Genomic DNA, 21155 nt, shown 5'->3' on the forward strand with positions numbered 1-21155 from the left:
CTGCGGCGGGGGCGGCTCCGCTCGGCTCCGCTCCCGCCCCCGCCGCCGCCGTCGCCCCGCTGCCATCGGCGGCTCCCGGCGCCGCCGCTCGCCGCTCGCTCCCGGGCCCGCCGCAACGCGGGGCTGGCGGGGAGAGCCGCCCCCGCCGCCGCCCCCGCCGCCCGCGCCGCTCCCCTGCCCGGCTCGCCGGCCCCGGGCGCGGGGGAGCGGCGGAGCCCTCCGCCCGCCGGGTGCATGGACAGGAGCTCCCTGCTGCAGCTCATCCAGGAGCAGGTGAGGCCGCCCTGGGGGCACCGGGCACGGGGCTGCGCTCGGGGGGGGCCGCCGGACACCGGCCATCGCTACCGGGGCGGGGATGCTCGCACGCACCGGGCACGGCTGGCGCGCAGCAGGCAGCGCTGCCCACCCAGGGCGGCCAGCGCGGCCGTGCCACTCCTCGCCAGCGTCCCTCGGTGCCCCTCATCACCGGCCTGGGGGACCGACCCCCACCTCGTGCCGCTGAGAACGCGCCACTCATCTCACTTGTGGCCTCTCCCTCCGTCAGCGCCGGGTCGGATCCTGCCCGGTGCGCCCTCAAGGACGAGGGGTGCTGGGCACGGAGCCCCAGCGCGGCCGGCGGGGTCTGGGTGCCGGGTGGAGCCCCGGGGCTGCCGTGGGCTCGGTCCCGCCGGCGAGGCGGGGGTCTGCACCCACCCCCGTGACCTGATTGCGGGATGAGGCCGTGGAGCATCAACGCTGCCTGGCGTGGGGCTCTGCTCGCGGCGCGATGGAGCCTCGAGAGGTTTCCAGGCGCTGCGCCCCGGCCCCCACCAGTCCCCGCTGAGCTCCATCGCCTCGTCCCTCCATCCCCAGCCAGCCCTGGCCCAGCTGGCGGCTCTCCCCTGGGCTTGGGGAAGGAATTTCTTGGGGGTCAGGAAAATTAACTGTTCCCCCACTCGCCCCCCGCTGTTCCCATGACCTTGGCTGAGTCCCCCAGCCCGGGAGCTGCGATGCTGTCCCCCGTGTCACCGCACCCTCGGGCACAGGGACTCCATGTGAACCCGAGCTCTTCGGGAATGAGCGGCGTCTTCCCCGGGAATGAGCAGTGCTGCAAGGGCTGGGGGCTGGGGATTGGGCCCTCCCCGGGGGTTCGTAGGGTGCCAGTGAGGTTGAGGTTGGGGGAGATGCACCCCAAAAGCAGAGAGGGGCTCCCTGGCTGCTGACAGAGCTCCTGGCGCTCTTGGGGCCGGTGGCTCAGCGTGGGGACAGCGTGTGCCAGGTCCCGGCGTGACCACACACACGTGGAGCCCGTGGGGTGACGGGTGTGGGGCAGGGAGACCGGTGACACCGGGGTGCTCCCGCCCCTATGGCTGGGGCTGGCGGCTGCTGAGAGATTGCAAGTAATGCCTGCACCCTGCAGCCTGCACCCCTCATCCCACCCTACACCGGCTCGGGGCACCCAAAGTCCCTCGGGAAAGACTCTGCGGCTGTTTCCTGCCGGGGGAACAGGGAGGGACAGGGTGCCACCCGGGTGGGGACACGACCCCATGTCCCAACACTCCCTTTCCTGCCCATCCCACGAGGATGAGGCTTCTCTCCGGCATTTCCCACCCTGCAGAAGCAAGGAGCAAACCCCACAGTACTTCAGGGTGATTCAGGGGTTGTGCTCTGGCCGTGGGTGCCCTCTCCCCATCTCCACCTTCCTGTGCCATCCTGGGCTCCCTGTCCCCATCAGCGGTCCCATGTCAGGTACCTGGTGGCTCTGGGTGCCCGTGGGGCGCTGTCCCTGGAGAGCTCAGGGTGCTCAGCCCGCCCTGGGAGCCCGGAGGATGGCACAGGGTGCCCCGGCACCGGGCGCGTTGGATCCCAGCGGCCGGCGGCAAGGGCGGCGGGAGGAGCGGGAGGAGGAGGAGGAGGAGAAGAGGAGGAGGAGGAGGAGGCTGGTGCCAGGGCTGCGCGTGTGTTTAGCTTGGTGGCTTCCTGGCTGGCAGGCTGCTGGCGGCGAGAAATAACTGAGTGGGAGAGTGTTGGCTGCGCCGCGGGGAGACGGGGACACCGGCACGGCACGGGGCACCCCACGGGGAACGATCCAGGGGGGCTGCAGGCTGCGGTGTCCCTCGCAGAGGCAGGGACAGGTGTCAAGGAGCCGGGCGTGAGGCACCAGGGGCACCAGGAGGTGTCCCCAGCCGGGCCGGGAGCCGCAGCCCGGGCTTCACCCCGGTGATGCTCCGTGCCGTGCCCCGCAGCTCGATCCCGAAAACACCGGCTTCATCGGGGTGGACACGTTCGCCAGTCTGGTGCACAGCCATGAGCTGCCCCTGGACCCCGCCAAGCTCGACATGCTGGTGGCCCTGGCACAGGGCAATGACGAGGGGCAGGTCTGCTATCAGGAGCTGGTAGACCTGGTCAGTGCCGGGCGGCCGCAGGGACGGGGTGGGTGCCACCCCGGGGTGGGCACCGGGCACCTCCCTGTGCCCCTGGGGAGGGGGGCAGACACCGGCGGTCCCCAGGGACTGTCCTGACGTGGGATGGCGGCGTGGCCTCGGGATTGCTCGTCCGCGGCGCAGGGGGTGGCTGGGCAGGGGGTGGCCCCAGGCCGTGCGTCCCGAGCTGCCCCCGCCGCCCCCGCGGGCACGGCCTCTCTCCGCAGATCAGCAGCAAGCGCTCCAGCAGCTTCAAGCGCGCCATCGCCAACGGGCAGCGGGCGCTGCCCCGCGACGTCCTGCTGGACGAGACCGGCCTCGGCATCTACAAACGCTTCGTCCGCTACGTGGCCTACGAGATCCTGCCCTGCGAGATGGACCGGCGCTGGTACTTCTACCAGCACCGCACCTGCCCGCCCCCCGTCTTCATGGCAGCCGTCACCCTCACCCAGGTACGGGGCACGGGCGGGCCGTGCCCAGCTCGTCCTGCTGGAGTGTCCTGGAGACCTCGGCAGGGATCAGACAGGATGGATGAGCCTGGTTCTGAGCTCCTGGTGCACACAGGGGGGCTCAGAGCTGACACGAAGGGATGTGTGACCCTGGATGTGACATCTCTGTGCCCACGTGGGTGACTCAGACCTGGCGCAGTGGGGTTGGGTGACCCCAGTCGTGATATTCTGGTGCCCACAGAGGGACTCAAATATGGGGTGAAGGGTTGGGTGCTCCCTGTTGTGATGTCCTGGTGTCCATGGTGGGACTCAGACCCAGGGCAGTGGGGATGGGTGACCTCAGGTGACATCCTGGAGCCCTTGTAGGGCTCAGATGTGGGGTAAAGCGGGGTGACAGCCACGGGGTTTGTCGCAGATCATCGTGTTCCTGTGCTACGGGGCCCGGCTGAACAAGTGGGTGCTGCAGACCTACCACCCTGAGTACATGAAGAGCCCCCTGGTCTATCACCCCGGGCACCGGGCACGCGCCTGGCGCTTCCTCACCTACATGTTCATGCACGTGGGGTAGGTCCTGCCGGGGGGGGGAACACCGGGGACACCCCGGGGGCTGTGCAGGCTGAACCCTGCCTGTCTCCTCCTGTGCCCGGGCAGGCTGGAGCAGCTGGGGTTCAACGCCCTCCTGCAGCTGATGATCGGGGTGCCCCTGGAGATGGTGCACGGCATCCTGCGCATCAGCTTCCTCTACCTGGCCGGGGTCCTGGCAGGTGGGTGCTCCCCTGGGGGGGCTGTCCCCATCCCCCCGTGGGTCCCTGTCACCAGCCCAAGGGGGGCACGGGGAGGTGCATGCTGAGTTTGATGGGGATGCTGGGCTCTGCTGGCTGCCACCCTGCAGAGCTGGCATCACAGGGGCTGGGGGGCAATGCAGGCTGTAATTAATTAATGTAGACAATAATTAATTAATGCTGAGCCCTATCTATGCCCCCAGGATCCCTCACCGTCTCCATCACGGACATGAGGGCCCCCCTGGTCGGGGGCTCAGGGGGCGTCTACGCCCTCTGCTCTGCTCACCTCGCCAACGTTGTCATGGTCAGCCAGGGGACAAGGGGACACGGGGGGGACAGGGGGTGGATGGCTTTATAGGGGGGACAGCACGGTGGGGAATGCCATGGGGTGACAACGGAGTGGGAGCTATCTGCATGTTGGGCAAGGTGGTGGGACATGAGTGAGGGATGCCATGGGGTGGCTGGCACTGTGGGGTGGGCAGCCATGTGTGGCATTGGGGGGGATGCTGTGGCACTGTGGGGTGCGTTGACACTCTGGTGTAGGCAACATTTGTGGGGGATACTGTGGGTTGGCATTAGGGGTGGCACCACCTTGGGTGGCATCATGGGGTGGTTGTGCATGGAGAGGAGCAGGGACCTAAGGGGGCTTCATGGGGCACTCCAGGGGCTATGGCAGCAGCCCCCTCCTCGGTGCTGGAGCATTGCTGGTGCCAGCCCATCATCCGTCCATCCATCCATCCATCCATCCATCCATCCATCCATCCATCCATCCATCATCCACCCATCCACCCATCATCCATCCATCATCCGTCCATCCATCCATCATCCATCCATCCATCCATCCACCCATCCATCCCCTTCCCGCAGAACTGGGCCGGGATGCGCTGTCCCTACAAGCTGCTGCGGATGGTGTTGGCGCTGGTGTGCAGTGAGTACCCGTGCCCCGATCCCTCCGGCCGTGCGGGGCCCCGGGGCGGGCTCAGCACCTCCCTCTCTGTCCCGCAGTGAGCTCCGAGGTCGGTCGCGCCGTCTGGCTCCGCTTCTCGCCGCCGCTGCCGGCCTCGGGCCCGCAGCCCAGCTTCATGGCGCACCTGGCGGGGGCCATCGTGGGCATCAGCATGGGGCTGACCATCCTGCGCAGCTACGAGGAGAGCCTGCAGGACCAGTGCGGCTGGTGGGTGCTGCTGCTGTCCTACGGCACCTTCCTGCTCTTCGCCGTCTTCTGGAACATCTTCGCCTACGACCTGCTGGGGGCACAGATCCCGCCCCCGCCGTAGCCGCCCCCCGCCCCGCCCCTGCGGTTGGTTTGTTTTCCAAGCCCGGTGGAGGGGCCGGGGGGTCCCCGCGCGTGACATGGGGACAGGCCACCGCCCGCCCGCCTGCCCCCTCGGTGCTAGCGAACGCGCCGCCCCCCGCCCCCTCGAATGTCCCCTGCGACCCCCCCCCGCCCCGCTGTAGCCCCGTCCCCAAAGGATGCTTAGCCCTGCCCCGGCATCGCCAACCCCCCCGGGGTGCCCGCAGGACTCGGAACCTGCCCCTCGGGAAGGAGCCGAATGAGGGGAACCCCCGCTGGCTCCCGTACCCCTTTTCCAGGGTGGGGGCCGCTTCGTTGCCCCCCAGGACCTGCACTTTCACACGAAGGACTGGTGCCAAAAGAGGAGCGATTTATTTTTCTATGCCAAAATAAATATAAATAGAAGAAAGAGGAATAAAAAGAAAGAGAAGGACATGGGGAGAGCCCGGCAGGAATCAGCTGAGACCGGCACAACTTATTTTGGCAGTGCCCTCGGCGGCACAGCCCCCCCTCCCCGCGCCCCGGCCCCCCCCGCTTTGCTGCCAGCCGCCCTCCCGGGACAGGGGCTGGCCTCGGGATGGGGGCGCGGGGGATCCCCGCTCTGATCTCCCTCCCAGACCTTTTTGGAGTATAAATAAATATTTTGCACACTGCGGGCTCTTGTGTCTCTGTCGGGGGTTCTGGGAGTGCCCCCCATCCCTGCTGAGAGGCAGTGCGGGTGCCGGGGCTGGCTGGCCTGGGGAGCACAGCCGGGGTCGGGACTTACTGGAGCAGAAAACTCCGGGATAAGTGGAGCGGCACCCGGCTGAGCCCCGCGGGGCTGGCAGCGCGGGGGGCACATGGGTGCGGGGAGGGCTGGCAGCACGGCCGGGCACTGAGACCCCATCCAGCCCCGCCCGCTACAGCGCGCCCAGCGCTGGCTCCACGCAGCCGAACCTCCCCCCACTCACACCCAGCCCCCATCAGCCCCATGTCCTCTCCTCCCTGGCCTCTCACACCCCTTCACACCCCTATCCCCTCCAGCCAGCCCCTCAGCCATCCTCCCGCGCCTTTCTGTACGCACTCCTCCCATCAAACCCCACCCCAATCCCATCATCCGTCCGTCCGTCCGTCCCTCCGTCCCTCCGTCCGTCCGTCCGTCCGTCCGTCCGTCCGTCCCTCCGTCCATCCATCCATCCATCCATCATCCATCCCCGTAAACACACTGAGGCCACGCCCACCACATAAACCACGCCCACTTCTCACGTACCACGCCCCCAGCGCCCTCCCCTCCTTAGCCCCGCCCTACGTCGGCGGTCTCCGTCCCCACCCTCTGACAGCCAGGCCACACCCCTCAAAGACCACGCCCCTTCAACCATTAGCCCCGCCCCTCCACGCACCCCGCCCCTCCCTGTAGGCCCCGCCCATCACCCCCCGCCCCTCCAAACAGACCCCGCCCATTCATTTGTCCCCGCCCCCGGCCGGCCCCGCCCCGGAAGCGGCGCTGTCGCAGTGCGCGGCCGGAGCGGCGGAGCCGGAGCCGCCGGGGCTGCCCGAGCCATTGGAGCCGCGGCCCCAGGGCCGGCCCGGGCCGCGCCATGAAGGGCAAGGAGGAGCGCGAGGGCGGCGCGGCGGGACCCGGTGCGGCCGGCCCGGGCGCGGGGGGCGCGGGCGGCGGCAGCCCCGAGAAGAGCCACAGCGCGCAGGAGCACAAGGAGCAGGGCAACCGGCTCTTCGGCGGCCGCAAGTACCCCGAGGCCGCCGCCTGCTACGGCCGCGCCATCGTGAGTCCCAGCGGCGCCCCTGGCCCGCGCGGGACCGGCCCCCGGGACGGGAGCACCGGGGAGGGGACACCCGCACCGCCGTCCCCAAGGGCCTGGCCTGGGTACCCTCGGGACGGGACTCCCTAGGGACGGGACATACCAGCCTCCCTCCTGGCCTCGATGAGCCCAGGCTGGAACCTCCCCCTTGGCCTGGACAGGCCCGGACGTGGCCTGGCCAACCCTGGGATGGGATCCCCTGGGATGGGACACCCCCATCACGCACCTGGCCTTGACTCCGGCAGGATGGGCCTGCCCCTAGCCTGGACATCTCCCGAGCCCTGGCCTGGATATCACCAGGAGAGAATCTCCTTGGGCTGGGCACTGTTATTCCTCAGGGCCTGGCCAAGATACCCCTGAGATGGGACCCTTTTAATCTGGACTGTGTTCCCTCACTGGGCCTGGCTCCTCCTGGGAACACAGCTCTGGACCTCCTGGGCCTGGACTACCACCCCCAGGCCTGGCCTAGGCAACCCCCTGGCCCTGGTCCCCCCTCTGGTCTTGGACACCCCCAGCCCATCCTCTCCCCCACCCAACTCCAAGCTAGACTGCCCTACAGCCCCCCCCCTCCCCAGAGTGCCCCCACCCTGAGCCTGTTTTCCCATAATCCTGCACTGTCCCTGGGCTGCCCTGGGTAGGGCAGACCCACCCTGGCACAGTCAGGGTGCCAGGGGTGACAGTCCCCTCTGTGGGCAGGGACATTGGCTGCCCTATAGGGACCAGCCCCAGCCTGTCCCCAATCCATCCCAGCACCTCCCCACGAGGTGCACGCCCCGCTGGCACTGCTGGCTCTCCCTGCCCAGGGTGACAGCACTGTGCCGCTGGCTCACCGAGTCACCCGGCTGTCACCCAGCCACCAGCACGTCCTGGCCCTGCCGCCACCAACATGGGCCTGTCCCCGCAGAACCGGAACCCCTTGGTGGCCGTGTACTACACCAATCGGGCCCTGTGCTACCTGAAGATGCAGCAGCACGACAAGGCGCTGGCCGACTGCAAGCGGGCGCTGGAGCTGGACGGGCAGTCCGTGAAGGCTCACTTCTTCCTGGGCCAGTGCCAGATGGAGATGGAAAACTACGACGAGGCCATCGCCAACCTGCAGAGAGGTGAGCGGGCATGCTGCCATTGTCCCCTGCTCCTGTCTGCTGGGAAAGGGCCAGGCATGGCGACAGGGACGCTGCCGCTGGCACTGAGGTGCCCTTTCTCTCCTCAGCCTACAACCTGGCCAAGGAACAGCGGCTGAATTTCGGGGACGACATTCCCAGCGCGCTGCGCATCGCCAAGAAGAAACGCTGGAACAGCATCGAGGAGAAGAGGATCAACCAGGAGAACGAGCTGCACTCCCACCTGACCAAGCTGATCGTGGCCGAGAAGGAGAGGTAATGCGGCACCTGGAAGGCTTTTTTAGTGCCACCAGGCTGTCACAGCTCTGTGAGGTGCCTCTGCAGAGTCCTGCAGTGAGGAAGGGAGTGACAATGTTCCCCCATCCTCCTGATCTCCCACTGTGTCCTAGGGAGCTGGCAGAGTGCCGAAAGACTCAGCAGGAGGAAAACACGGACGAGAGCCGGGGCCGTGTTCAGCTGGCCAGCATCGAGGCCAAACACGTGAGTGGGGGCTGGGGCTTCCTCATCCCATCCTCATCCCCATCCCCATCCTCATGCTCTGCTGCAGCCAGGGAAGTTGTGCAGGTGAAAGCTGGGAGGTCTTGGGACACAGCACAGTAGCCTTAATTCTATAGCTCGACCCACCACTGCAGGGCTGTTGTGTCCCCCCATGACTTCTTCCCCTGCTCTGTCACCTCTTGCCCAGCCTGGCAGCAGTGATACCTGCTGTGCCTGTTGTTCACTGAGGAAACACAAGTGGCTCTCGGCCACATGTGGGTCTGGGTGCTGGTTACTAATCCCAGATAAATATAGGCCCACAAAGGAAGGTTATTTTTAAGCTGGATCACCCTTGCCAGGTTTAGCCAGGAGCTGCATAGGCAGAGGTGCCACCGAGGACCTGCCACAACATCCGTGGGTGGGAGTCTTTGTGGCTCTCCCTGGGGACCTGTGGACCCTGCACACCTTGTCCTCAAGGGCTTCTCTTTCAGGACAAGTACCTGGCAGACATGGACGAGCTCTTCTCCCAAGTGGATGAGAAGAGGAAGGTGAGTGTGGCCCAACCTGTGCTCCTGTAAACCTGCTGTGTACCCTACTCCCTTCTCTGAGCCAGCACCACCTCCCAGCCCTCTTTCCTGACCCAGCTTTGCCTCTCTTGAGCCAGAAGCGGGACATCCCTGACTACCTGTGTGGGAAGATCAGTTTTGAGCTGATGAGAGAGCCCTGCATCACGCCCAGTGGGATCACCTACGACAGGAAGGACATTGAGGAGCATCTCCAGGTACTGCCGGGCAGGAGCAGGGGATTTTCCCACGATATTGTCTGGGTGGGAAGGCATCTTTTTGCTCAACTCAGGGCTCTGTAGGCTCCTTGGATTTGGTCCCAGTTACCTGCCCGGGCAGCTCCCTGTGGAGCAGGTGCTGCCAGGCCCTGCCCAAAGCGGGGGTGGCTCTTGGCAGGGGTCTTGCACCTTGACCTGCCCTCATCGTGCTGGAAAGCACCTCGGAGGGGCTCTCCCTCTTCCCACGGGCAGGTGCCCGGTTGCTGGGGCAGATGCCACATGGCTCTGGCCTCACAGCCACCTGCACCTCGGAGCTGAGCCCGGGCACGTGGAGTAACCGGTTCCCCCGCGCCTCCTCCCTGCAGCGCGTGGGTCATTTCGACCCGGTGACGCGGAGTCCCCTGACCCAGGACCAGCTGATCCCCAACCTCGCCATGAAGGAGGTGATAGACGCGTTCATCTCAGAGAACGGCTGGGTGGAGGATTACTGAGGGGCCGGGGGCAGCGCTGGGTGCCCTGGCACAGCTGGCTCTCCCTGGGCTGGCACCATGCCTTACTCGCTCTCCGGCTGTTCCCCCTCCGCCCCAGCTGCCCCGGGCTTGGCGCTGGGCAAGGGCACGTCACCATGTCCCCTTCCCGAGGAGCTGCAGCGGCTGGGCGGGCACCACGGCTCCCTGGCTCCCCTCTCCGGCTCCAAGAGAGCCTGGGGGTTGGAATGCTGGCTCCTCGGCAGTGGCCTCACCATCATGTCCATCACCCCCTCAGCCAGGGCAGCCACAGTCCCCAAAGAGCACGTCCTGCTCCAGGGATTGCCACAGGGAGCTTGCTGGGATGAGCACCCAGAGCCCCATCCTTCCCTGTGTTTAGAGTTGTCTCCTCCTCCTCCTTCCACCTCCTGCCTGGCCAGGGTTGGGTCCTCTTCCCAGTAAACAGCCACTTGCTGGGATGCTGATGCACCCTCTGGCTTTTCCTGAGAAACAACTGCCCCAGGGCTGGAAGAGGCTGCTTCCCACCTCTCCTTCCCCACTGGGACTGTGGCTCCCTAAGAACAACCACCTGGGTTAAAGTTCTTGTTCCTTTTAATGAAATCCCTTAAAAACCCCACAAAAAATAACCAACAGATTTGCATCCAACTGAGATTCCAGCGTTTCGGTTGGCCGATGGCCTGCCTGGCTTTTGAGCGCCCTCTGGAAGTTTGCCAATGTCCATTTAAAAAAAAAAAAATATATATATATATAAAAAGAATAAAAAAAATCAGCAATAAACATGGAAAAGGATCTGGAGTGGTTCACGGCAGCCATTTCTGGGGATATCCTGGCTTGAGGATCAGTGCCATCCCATGAGGACCAGGTTTGCTCCAGGAACATAGCAACACACTGTGCTTCAGTAGAACAACTTTAATCCAAGGGGGAGGGTAAAGACCAGTCAAAACCAGAGCTTTCTCAGGCAGTTGGTCCCAGTACCAGTTGCCTTTCCCTGAGGGTGGCAGGAGCTCCAGCTCCTGGCTGCCATGGTGGTGACGTGTCCTTGTCCCTGCCAGCCCTAGCCCAGGAAGGTGGAGATGAAGACGCTGGTGTCCAGGTTGAGTGTGGCATGCCACCAGCGGTCAGGGAAGTACAGGACCTGCAGGAAACAGCAGTGGGGTCCCGTGGCTCTGGCTGGGAAGCCTGGGGTCCCCTGCAGCCCCTGGACTCACCTCCCCGGGGTACAGGGTGCACTCCAGCGGGCGCTGGGCTGGTGGCAGGGTGGGATAGGTGTGCTGGAGCCAGGCCAGCGTCGTCTCGTTGGGGTGGAAGTGTGGGGTTTTATCCGGCGGGTACAGAAACCAGCGCTGGAAAACACCGGGGGCACATCCCCTCCCAATTCCCCTCCGGCCCCTCGGGCTCAGCCCCAGGGGGCCTTCCCCATACCCAGGAACACCTGTTAGGGGCTTGTTTCTCTCCCGTCTCCCCTCTCCCCATATCCTTCCTCTAGGGCTCAGTTCTCACCTTCCTGCCGAAAATCACCTCGGAAAAACCAGGGCCGTGCCAGTGGAAGGGAACGCCAGAGCCTGAGCCTGCAGTGGGAGCGGGGCGGGGGCTTGGTGCTGGGGAGAGCCCCCAGTCCCGGCCCAGTCCCATCCCGCGGGTTCCCATCCCACACCCACCTGCGATCCCAAAGCTGTAGGCGGGGCTGGTGCCCGGGATTCGGAAGGGAGGGGGCACGTAGTGCTGGAAGAGGGGGCCCCACTCGGTGAAGTTGTTGTCCCCGAAGAAGTAGAGGGTGTCTGGGGGAACACGGGAGCTGAGCCCGGCGAGGGGACAGGGCTGCGGGGGAAGGGACAGCGCTACCCACCGCTGCCCAGACGGGCCGGGTCCTGCGGCTTCAGCAGGTGCTCCACGTACTCTTGGAATGGCACATCCACTGCAAGAACGGAGGGATAAGCGGGGGAAAAACGGCACCCCCGCAGCCGGGCACGGCCACCGCGCTCACCTTTGCGGTACGAGTAGGTGTTGGCCGTGCTGAGCCGCACCGGGAAGGGCCCGAAGGCCGCCAGCAGCTTCTCCCGGGTGCAGAGGGCTCGGAACGCCTGCGGGATGGAGAGCAGGGTGCCGGGATGCTGCCGCCGCTCCCGAGGCACCGGGAGGTGTGTCCCACCCAGAAACCTCTGTCCCCACTCGGTACTCACCGAATTGTCCGTGACCCCACCGAGGATCACTGGCCGGGAGAAGGCGAACCTGGGGGCAGCATCCAGCGGGGTCCGGCGAGGGCGGAGCACGGGGAGCAGCAGTGACCCACCCCGGGACATCGGGACTGGCTCCAAACCACCCCCGGGGCATCGGGATCGGTCCCGACCACCTTCCCGCAGGTTCTCCCCCGCGACTCCAGGGTCTGCCCCCCCAGTTCCTCCCGCCCCTCCCCGTTAGCCCGCCCGGTGCACCGGAACTGTCCCCCGGCCCCTGTCTCAGTTCCACAGGCGCCGGGACCGTGCCGGGTCCCCCGTACCGCTGCAGGAAGAGGGAGTAGGTGAGGGATGCATCGGCTCTCTCCACGGTGCAGCGTGGCTCCTCCGGCACGGTGCCCGCCAGCCTGCAACGGGAGACTCCGCACGCTCCGGCACCAGGACCGGAACAGACACCGGTCCCGGGGCAGCCCCTGCCCTTACCAGCCGCCGTCCAGAGGGTCGGTGCAGGCGCCGGGCCGGACCCAGCCCAGCGACAGCAGCAGCAGCAGCAGCGGCAGCAGCCGCGCCGCCGCCGCCGCCATCGGGACCGGCGCCGGAGACACTGGGAACTACGATTCCCGGCATGCACCACCAACACATGGTACATGCGATCATTGGGTGGGCGCGTCGCTACGGGTCCCGATAAGGGCCATAATTTAAAGGGGCAGCGGAAAGCGGGCCGCACCTCACGGCTTAAAGTGGCCTCCCGGCACAAGGGGACAACGCATGGGAACACCGGGGACACCGCAGGGCCTGGATGCAGCCAGGCGAAGCAAAGACAGGAGTCATGGCTCGATTCAACTGCTGGTTTGTTTTAATCCAGTAAAAAACGGCCGGGCAGGGGGTGCACCCCCAGCCCTTATTTACACAAATAAATACATAGAGGGCGGTGCCAGGGGTATGGGGCAGGGCACGCTGCCTGCCCTGCTCCCCCCCGCCCCACCCCGCTGCCAACTCCACCGCGGGCGCGGGGCTGAGGTGTACTCTCAGGGGGCTCAGGTGCACTCTCAGGGGGCTCAGGTGTACTCGCAGAGGTGGCCACAGCCGGCGGGGCAGTGGGAGCTGGTCTCCAGCCACTTCATGATGTGCTGCAGGTGGCCACCGTGGCTGCAGCCCTGGCACCAGACGAAGAGTCCCTTCACCACGTGGTGACACACGGCACACATGCTGGCACACTGCCGACACCTGCACGGGGAAATTCGGGTGGGCGTGGGCAGGGAGAGCCCTCGGGGGGACAACAAGAGGGAACAGAGGCACCCACTCCATCCTCCTGTCCCCACAAGCCCCTCTGGGCCCCCTCACCTGTCGCAGATCCAGCCCCTGTTGCTCATGGGCCGCTTGCAGTTGCTGCAGTTGACGTGCAGGGTGGTGGAAGCCTGGTTGAGGCAGTTGATGGCACGGCAGGTGCTCAGCTTGATCACTTCGTTGGAGATGTTCCAGAGCTGGAAGCGCTGCAGCAGGTCGATGTAGGATGTGTACCAGTGCTCCTGGGGACAGCCACAGACAGCTGAGCCTCCACAATCACCTTGAAACCTCCTCAGTACCCCAACCCTGCATCCCAAAGGCAAGATTCCCCTGGGGGGCTCAGCCTGGAGGAAAGGAGGCTCAGGGGGGGCCTTCTCACTCTACAACTCCCTGACAGGAAGGGGACAGGGAACAAGGGACAGGACAAGAGGAAATGGTCTCGAGTTGTGCCAGAGGAGGTTTAGTTTGGATATTAGGGAGAATTTCTTTATGGAAAGGGTGGTCAAGCACTGGCACAGGCTGCCCATTGCAGTGGTGGAGTCACCATCCTTTGTGGGGGGATCTAAAATCTGTGTGGATGTGGCACTTGGGGATATGGTTTAGTGGTGGCCTTGGCAGTGCTGGGGGACTCGATCTTAGAGGGCTTTTCCAACGTAAAGGATTCTGTGATTCTCTGATCCCTGCAGTGGGAGAATGGCTCTGCAATGCTGGGGAACAGCATCCTTCCCAATATCAACAAGGCAAGGTCACCTCCCCATCCTGGCCCTGCAGAGTCCACCTCAAGTCCCTGTCTGGACTGGTGGTAGGGCAGGTACCAGAACCCTGGAGCTGCTCACGCTGGCTTAGACAGGGACTGGAGAAGGGACATGCCCCAGTCCCAGGCAGGATCCCATCCCATTGGGATACACCCCTGTGGGTCCCAGCAAGGCACGGTCCTTCCCCCCCCGGGCTGTACCTGCGTCTGCTCGTCGATCTCCTTGCGGATGCGCTCTCCCAGCACGATGAGCACGGACACAGCTGTCTGCACGTCGCCCTGCTCGGCGTAGAAGAGCAACGTGTCCCTCACGATGGGGTTGAAGAAGTCGGAGGGCAGGCGGTTCTCATAGAGAGAGTGGGAGATGGAGATGAGTGAGAAGGACTCCACAGGGGTCAGCGACACCGTCTCGGCCTCGTTGCCACTGACGTGAGGGGAGTCGGCCTTGTCCTGCAGGTGGTCCAAGGCTGATGGGTTGTCCACGATTTCATGGCGCAGGGGGAAGGCTTCCTGGGGAAGGCTGTATTCCTGCTCTTCAGCTGAGAGGAGAAGAGCAGGAATGAGCAGGAGAAAATCCAGCTGGGACAGACAACACCTCCCCTCTGTGCGCTCACCGTGCGGGTTCTCGTGGTCCATCATGTACAGGTCATCCTCATCTGCCTCCACATCTCCCAGCAGATAATCCGCAGGGACGTCGCTGCCCTCTGTCTCCTCATTGTCTGAGCGCCCAGGGAAAGAGAAATCAGCTCATCACACCACTGGATCCACCTCCCAGTGTCCTGCCCCAGCATGCCAGGCTGTGCCTGAGCCACACAGCTCAGTTCCCCACCACTGTCACTATCGCCCCAGGTCATGGGGGAAAATTGACCTTCTGCAGTGCCCTGGGGCTCGGTGTCCTTCACCCTGGGGCTGCAGCATGTCCAGCCACCCCAATTCACAGGCAAAATGCTCCAGTTTATCCCAGTTTATCTATGGCTGAGGAGGAAGAGCTTTGGGACTGTGCCCAGCCAGGAACGTTACCCTCGTTGTTGATGAGGGTGGAGGAGGAATCCATGAGGATGTTTTCTGTGCGGCTTTCTCCTTTGCTGCGGTCCAGTCTGGACTCGCTGCCCAGTCCAGCAGGGATATCTTTCAGGTTAAAGCTGGGAAAAAAGCGCCAAATTTAACAGTCAGAGGAATATAAAGTTTCCATTTCAGCCAGCAAACAGCCTGGATACAGGTGTCCAGTTGCAATTTGAATGGTGCAACACGAGATACGGTGATATCCCTTTGTGGGCAGAAGTCACTAGCCTCTGCTGTGTGACTTAAAGACACATCGTGACTGTGATCACAGCCCTTCCTCCAAGCCTGGTGGCACTGCACATGCACTGCAAAGGTCCCCCTGAAGAATTCCAGTGCTAAGCAGGCTCTTGGCTCCATCTTCTTCCCCTCAGAGGCAGGTGAACAGGAGCTGCCTCGCTCCAAGGCTGTTTGTTATGCATCACCACGCTTGGCCTTCACCGAGATGGAAAAGGGAAGGGATGGGGTTGGAGCAGAGCCCAGCTCCCCAGGCTGCTGCATGCCGTGTCTCAGACAGCAGCACAGCCACCCGGCTGGAAGCACAGCTTGGTCAAGGACAGTGCTTATTTCCTTTGGTGTTATTTGAGGATCTCTCATTCCCTGTGAGGTCTGACAGCTCATTTGGAGTCCTCACCCCTCACGTTTGTGTCATTGAGAAGAGGAAAAACAAGTTTTCCTGCTTCATCAGCCCACACCGGGCTCTCCACGCTAGTGAGCTGCTAGCAGAACTGGGCTGTGCTCTCCCTTGGGAAGGCTCCAGAAGAAAACCTCTGCTCACTGGCAGTTGCAGCTCCAGCCATGAAACACCACCTCCATCCCAGCCCTTGGTCACCATCACTGCCCTGGGCACTGCTGAGGCCTCACCTCAGATCCTGGGGTCACTTTTGGGGCCCTCATGACAGCACAGGCATTGACGGGCTGGAGCATGTCCAGGGAAGGGAACAGAGCTGGAGAAGGGGCTGGAGCACCAGGAGAGGCTGAGGGAGCTGGGAAAGGGGCTCAGCCTGGAGAGAAGGAAGCTCAGGGGGAGCCTCCCTCAGCCAAGGGAGTCAGACTCTGCTCCCAGGGAAAAGGGACAGGAGAAGAGGAAATGACCTCAAATTGTGCCAAAGGAGGTTTAGATTGGATCTTGGGAAAATTTCTTCATGGACAGGGTGGTCAGGCACTGGCACAGCTGCCCAGGGCAGTGGTGGAGTCACCACCCCTGGAGATGTTCAACATGTAGATGTGGTGCTTAGGGACATGGTTTAATAGTGGCTTTGGCAGTGCTACTGGGGGAATGATCTCAGAGAACTTTTCCAACGTTAGAGATTCTGTGATTCATGAATTCAATAACTGCAAAGCTGGTCCCAGCCCCATGCCCCACCACAGCCAAACTTTGGTTGAAGGAGGGAAGGGAGCAGTGTCTGAGGCTGCACAGCTCAAGGCCAGGCTGGACACTCACTTCCCACACCGACATGGGAAATGGCTGTGTTCAAACAATACCAGCACACAAACCAGCACAGCCTGAGGCTGAGGGAGAGCTGTCCCTGCTTACTCCCTGTGTCTGGGGCAGGTTAGTTATTAAGTAGAAATTGTTTCCTGGGAGGGTGGGGAGGCCCTGGCACAGGGTGCCCAGAGAAGTTGTGGCTGCCCCTGGGTCTCTAGAAATGTCCAAGGCTAGGTTGGATGGGGCTTGGAGCAACCTGGGCTAGTGGAAGGTGTCCCTGCTCATGGCAGGGGATGGGATGAGCTTTAAGGCCCCTTTCAACCCAAACCATTCTGGTATTTCTTGATATGATTCTATAACCCCATCCCAGTCAAGGAGCTATTTCTACACCCCCTCATGGAGTTATCCCACTCATCACTCCCTGCAGCTCTGACGCCCCATACCTGTTCATGAGTGGGAGGGCAGTGCTGCCTTTCCCCATGCTGTGGTTGAGGTTTGTGGACGCCACAGTGCCAAGGCTGGAATAGATAATCCTCAGCATCGTCCACGTCTGAGCCACCTGTGTGGAACACAATCCCTGTCAGACCTTTCCAGGCTACCACCCCCTCAGCAGCAGCCATCCCTCAGCTCACCTGGTTGCGGTCCAGCCCCTTGGCCACCTTGGCATTGTGGTCACAGAGCTCGGCCAGCGGCCGGCCGGCCAGCGCGTACTGCTTGGCCGTGTGCACAAACCAGTCCATGCTGCCGCTCTCCACATCCGTCTCAAACACGCTCAGGGCGCTGGAGGACGAGATGTACTCGAACTGCTCCGTGGGGTCCAGCTTGCGCTTGAAGAAGATGGGGTGGCGCCGGTCCCCGATGTAGGGCTTGCGGTTGGAGTCGGAGGAGATGAGGCTCTCCTTGGCGGCGAAGGCCAGGTCTCCGTAGAGGCTGTAGCACAGCCCCTCGGGGTTGGCGCGGTCAATGGGCTGGCTGGCGTCCTTGAAGATGTGCTGGTAGAGGGTGCTGTCCTTGGAGCCCGAGAGGAGGAAGTAGGGGTCGTGGAGGTGCCGCCACACGATGCCCGTGGTGACATCCTTGTGCTCCTCGAACATGGCGGAGGGGATGAAGGGGCGGCGCACGTCCCACACGTAGATGTTGTGGTCCACCATCATGGAGCAGGTGGCGATGTGGTGCTTGCACTCGGGGCGCCACTTCACCCGTGCCACCGAGGCAATGGTCTGCACGCAGTAGATCTCCTTGGCCCGCGTCGTGTTCATGTCCCACACCTTCACCATCTTGTCACGGCCACCTGTGGCCAGCCAGCCCCTGGGACGAGGATGTGGGACAACAGTGTTCACCTCTCTGTTCCCACCGTGGCACAGAAATGCTCACAGCACAGGTGTGATCACATCCATGCTGCAGGAAGGCAGCTGGGCTGCAATCCCCTCCTCCCATGAGCTCCCCTGACACCTCTGCTCTGCAACAACCAGGTCAGGCAACACTCTCCTTCCCACCCCCAGTTAAGGCCCTGTGCCTCCAGAGCCACATCCCAGTCAGACCAGTTCCCTCTGGCTCTGCTTTCCACTGGCCAGGCCCAGCAGAGAGGAAGAGGCCATTCTGAACATATTTCAGTGCCTCTCTAAGATCACGAGCAGCGGCAGCACTGCAGGAGGGTCCTGCACGCTGTAACAGCTGCTTCCAGATCCTTCCCAGCACCCTCCCAGGAAAGGCAGACGGGAAACATGACTGAACACAAGTGAGCTGTATCCCAGAGCAGCCAAATAGTGCCTTCCTCGGGCTGAGCACTGGAGCAAGAGGCTGCTGTGACACTGCTATACCCAATCATAAGACACTCAATGCCTCAAAACCTCCTAATTTATCAAAGAATAAACCCCAAACACTCTTACACCACCCCAAATGTTCAAAGTAACAATCACTCCTATCTTCCAGCAACATCCCAGCCCCAGACACAAAGGGACAGCATATCACAGACCATGCTTTCCCCTACAAAATCCCAATCCTGTTTTTAGGGTCTCTCATGTCCTGCAAGGCCAGGTGGCTGGCAGGGCCCGGCCCCACACTCACCTGTCCTCTGGGTGCCAGTCACAGCAGAAGACAGGCCCGTTGTGGGCCGTGAACATCCTCTCGTAGCGGTCGGGCCGGCGGATGTCCCACAGCTGCACGTTCCCGTTCTCAAAGGTGGCGGCAAAGGTGAAATAGTCCCGGATGCTGAACTGGACGTCACGTACACTCTCCGACTGGCCTGGGAGGGGACATAAGTTGAGAGCTCCAGCAAAGCTAAAAATCCCACTGGAAGAGCTGTGGGGATCCCTGGTGCAGAGAGAAGGGGTAGCAAGGAATGCTGTGACTGTCTTCTATCTCCCACACAGACCCAGCTACTACTAAGAGGCAAAAAAAGGCACCAGAATGCTTCTCAGCTCCTTCTTTCCCTTCTCTGGGCATCACACCCTGAGCAAACCCTCCTCCTGGGCAAGGGGAAGGGCGAAGCTCCCAACCCCTGCCTCTGCTAAGGGTGAGGGGACAAGCAAGGAAAGGACAAAGCTCCCAAACTCTGCTTCCCCACTAGAAAACAGGACAACAATAGCCTCATTTGTACCAGAGAAGGTGCTGACAGAGTCCTTCTTGCGCAGGTCAAAGCACTTCATGTAGCCGTCCTGGGAGCCGCTGAGCAGCATGTACACCTCGGTGGGGTGGAAGCACACCTTGTTGACAGTGCGCTTGTGCTCCGTGAACAGCTGGTCCTGCTTGTTGCGGGATGGCTTGCCCAGGTTCCAGGTGACAACCACGCCGTTGGTGGCGGCTGTGGCCAGCAGATTCTCGTCCATCTGGTGCCACACCACGTCGGCGCAGCTGAAGTTCAGGGAAGGTTTGCGGCCCACGCGGAGGTTCAGCTTCTCCACAAACTGCTCCTCCTCGATGGAGTAGATCTTGAAGATGTTGCGGCCGGCCACCACCACCTGGGCAGCGTCGCGGCACACGCTGATGGCGTTGGCAGGGGCGTCCAGGTGGCAGAACATGGTGCGGCCAGTCAGCGCGTTGCCCCCCAGGGCAGTGGTGACCCTGGCCATCTTCTCCATGGCTGTCCTCGGCGTGCTGTCCCCTCCCCAGCAGGCTGCCTGCACACCCACACGGCTGCCCTGCTCCACCTCAGCCAGAGCTGGCCAGGGACAGGCTGGGCTCCCGTGGCTCCTGCCGGGCCCCGGTGGCTCCGACCGCGGCTTTTTGTGGCTGCATCAATGGGCCGTGGAGGTGAGAGGCCACAGAGCTGCCTGTGGGAGGGAGATACAGCCCCACTCCGTGTTCTCCTCCTGCCGCTTTCTGTGGCTCCCGTTCAGAGAGTTCCTGAAAACCTTCTTTGGGTTCCTTCTTCCTTCTTCGGCCACACCCTGAGATGTTTTGTTGCTGTTGATAATATAGGTCAAGTACAGTGCTGTGGCTGAAATGAGCAGCGTCTGCAGCACGAAGTGAGGTTAAGTGAGGCCACGGTCACTTCCGTGGGGCTCTCAGAACCCCAAAGCCTGCAAGAACCAGGGGATGACCTTCTTTCTCTAGCAGAGGGGGGACAGCAGCTACTCCAGGCTTCCTGAAGGGATCACAGGGTCCCACGGGCTGTGTCCTCCAGAGCCAGGCTGAGCTCCTGCCACAGCACTGCCCTCCCCAGCCCCTGTGCCCGTCCCTTACCAGGATCCACAGATCCCTCATACCTCACACTGCACCCCCTCAGGGCCCCTTCCCACCCTCAGAGCACTCTTAGGGTCCCTTCCTACCCCTGAAGCCAGCCCCCAGCCCCTCATATCCCACACTCCCACCCCATCAGGGCCCTGTCCTGACCCACAGCCCTCGCATACTCCACATCCTCCTCCTCCTGACCCACAGTCCCCCAGGACCCCTCAGACCCCTCATACCCCACACTTCCCCCACTGCAGGACCCGTTCCTGACCCAGAGCCCCTTCAGGGCCCCCTCCAGCCCTTCAGAGCCCACTCAGCGCTCCCTCAGAGGCCTCCCCCCACCCTATACCCTCCATAGGGCCCATTCCCACCCTTCAGAGCCCCCGGGGCCCCTTCACAACCCCCTCCCGCCTCACAGAATCCCCTGTCGCTGCCACCTGGTCACGGATCTCCTCCGTGCGAGCCCTCAGTGCTGTTCCCAAAGCCGTACCCGATGCCGGTTGCCCCGCCGGCAGCTCGGGCCGAGCAGGCCCCGCCGCCGCCACCGCGGAACTCCCGCCAGGCCGCGCCTCCTTCCGTGGCCACCGGGCCACGCCTCCTTCCGCCATCGGGACCCGCCCCTGCCGCTAGACCACGCCCCTTCTAGTGACCGGCTTTACTCTGCCTCCAGGCCACGCCCCTTCCTATGGCAGGAGCTACCCTGCCTCTAGGCCACGCCCCCTTATCACGTCCAGACCCGCCCGCCTTGGGTTGACCACGCCCCCTCTGCCACCCTCGCCGTTCAGCTCCTCCCCGCGGTGGCAGAGCCACGCCCCCTCCCACAGTTAGACCACGCCACCGTTGTAGACCGTGCCCCGTTCCCATCCCCGGACCACCCCCTGCAACAGACCACGCCCCTTTTCCACCCCGGGATCCATCAGGCCCCGCCCATTCCATAGCGCTCAATAGGCCCCGCCCCTGCGGGCGAGGCCCCGCCCACAACCCAGGCCTCGCCCCCTCGCGGAGCGAGGCTTGCTGGGGGCGGGGGGACAAGGCGGGCATTGAGCCTTGGGGATTCGGGATAATGCGGGGTCTGGGGGTGCCAGAGGGATGTGGGGTGCAGTAGGAATAGGGGTGCAAGGGGATAAATGAGTATTGGAGGACATAGGGTGCCTTGGCGGGGGGATGCTGGAGGGACGCGTGGTGCA

General features: G+C 63.5%; 4 protein-coding genes across 11 annotated transcripts; 2 read left to right on the forward strand and 2 right to left on the reverse strand.

Annotated features, from left to right (window-relative positions):
* Window positions 1-177: 177 nt before the first annotated feature.
* On the forward strand, window positions 178-5580 carry RHBDL1 (rhomboid like 1). Of its 2 annotated transcripts, none has more exons than XM_088174611.1 (8): window positions 178-273; window positions 2226-2384; window positions 2630-2854; window positions 3267-3415; window positions 3503-3615; window positions 3837-3937; window positions 4348-4561; window positions 4639-5580. In XM_088174611.1, exons 1-8 carry the CDS (start codon window positions 235-237, stop codon window positions 4908-4910), a joined length of 1272 nt encoding a protein of 423 aa, XP_088030737.1. In that variant the 5' UTR covers window positions 178-234; the 3' UTR covers window positions 4911-5580. The 2 variants fall into 2 exon arrangements, with proteins under 2 accessions (XP_088030737.1, XP_014744010.1); XM_014888524.2 differs by having other exon boundaries at window positions 4501-4561.
* An 863-nt stretch (window positions 5581-6443) lies between these two features.
* STUB1 (STIP1 homology and U-box containing protein 1) lies at window positions 6444-10382 on the forward strand. The gene is made up of 7 exons (XM_014888529.2): window positions 6444-6690; window positions 7631-7829; window positions 7937-8102; window positions 8237-8327; window positions 8816-8872; window positions 8989-9105; window positions 9471-10382. The coding sequence occupies exons 1-7, from the start codon at window positions 6505-6507 to the stop codon at window positions 9594-9596; spliced, it is 942 nt and encodes a 313-aa protein (XP_014744015.1). The 5' UTR covers window positions 6444-6504; the 3' UTR covers window positions 9597-10382.
* A 105-nt stretch (window positions 10383-10487) lies between these two features.
* Window positions 10488-12380, reverse strand: JMJD8 (jumonji domain containing 8). Of its 2 annotated transcripts, XM_088174618.1 has the most exons (9): window positions 12251-12380; window positions 12091-12174; window positions 11774-11822; window positions 11578-11674; window positions 11440-11508; window positions 11252-11371; window positions 11094-11161; window positions 10802-10936; window positions 10488-10728 (listed from the first exon to the last, which is right to left on the reverse strand). In XM_088174618.1, exons 1-9 carry the CDS (start codon window positions 12349-12351, stop codon window positions 10648-10650), a joined length of 804 nt encoding a protein of 267 aa, XP_088030744.1. In that variant the 5' UTR covers window positions 12352-12380; the 3' UTR covers window positions 10488-10647. The 2 variants fall into 2 exon arrangements, with proteins under 2 accessions (XP_088030744.1, XP_088030745.1); XM_088174619.1 differs by lacking the exons at window positions 12091-12174; window positions 12251-12380 and having other exon boundaries at window positions 10802-11004; window positions 11774-11939.
* A 221-nt stretch (window positions 12381-12601) lies between these two features.
* WDR24 (WD repeat domain 24) lies at window positions 12602-20570 on the reverse strand. Of its 6 annotated transcripts, none has more exons than XM_088174617.1 (10): window positions 20459-20570; window positions 18896-19701; window positions 18364-18541; window positions 16929-17604; window positions 16740-16855; window positions 14829-14950; window positions 14423-14527; window positions 14010-14347; window positions 13112-13296; window positions 12602-12994 (listed from the first exon to the last, which is right to left on the reverse strand). In XM_088174617.1, exons 2-10 carry the CDS (start codon window positions 19374-19376, stop codon window positions 12826-12828), a joined length of 2370 nt encoding a protein of 789 aa, XP_088030743.1. In that variant the 5' UTR covers window positions 19377-19701; window positions 20459-20570; the 3' UTR covers window positions 12602-12825. The 6 variants fall into 6 exon arrangements, with proteins under 6 accessions (XP_088030743.1, XP_088030740.1, XP_088030742.1 ...); XM_088174614.1 differs by having other exon boundaries at window positions 18896-19817; window positions 20459-20566; XM_088174616.1 differs by having other exon boundaries at window positions 18896-19751; window positions 20459-20556.
* Between the last annotated feature and the right edge of the window lie 585 nt (window positions 20571-21155).

Source organism: Sturnus vulgaris, chromosome 16, assembly GCF_052056855.1.
Source record: "Sturnus vulgaris isolate bStuVul1 chromosome 16, bStuVul1.hap1, whole genome shotgun sequence".
NCBI classification, from domain to species: domain Eukaryota; kingdom Metazoa; phylum Chordata; class Aves; order Passeriformes; family Sturnidae; genus Sturnus; species Sturnus vulgaris.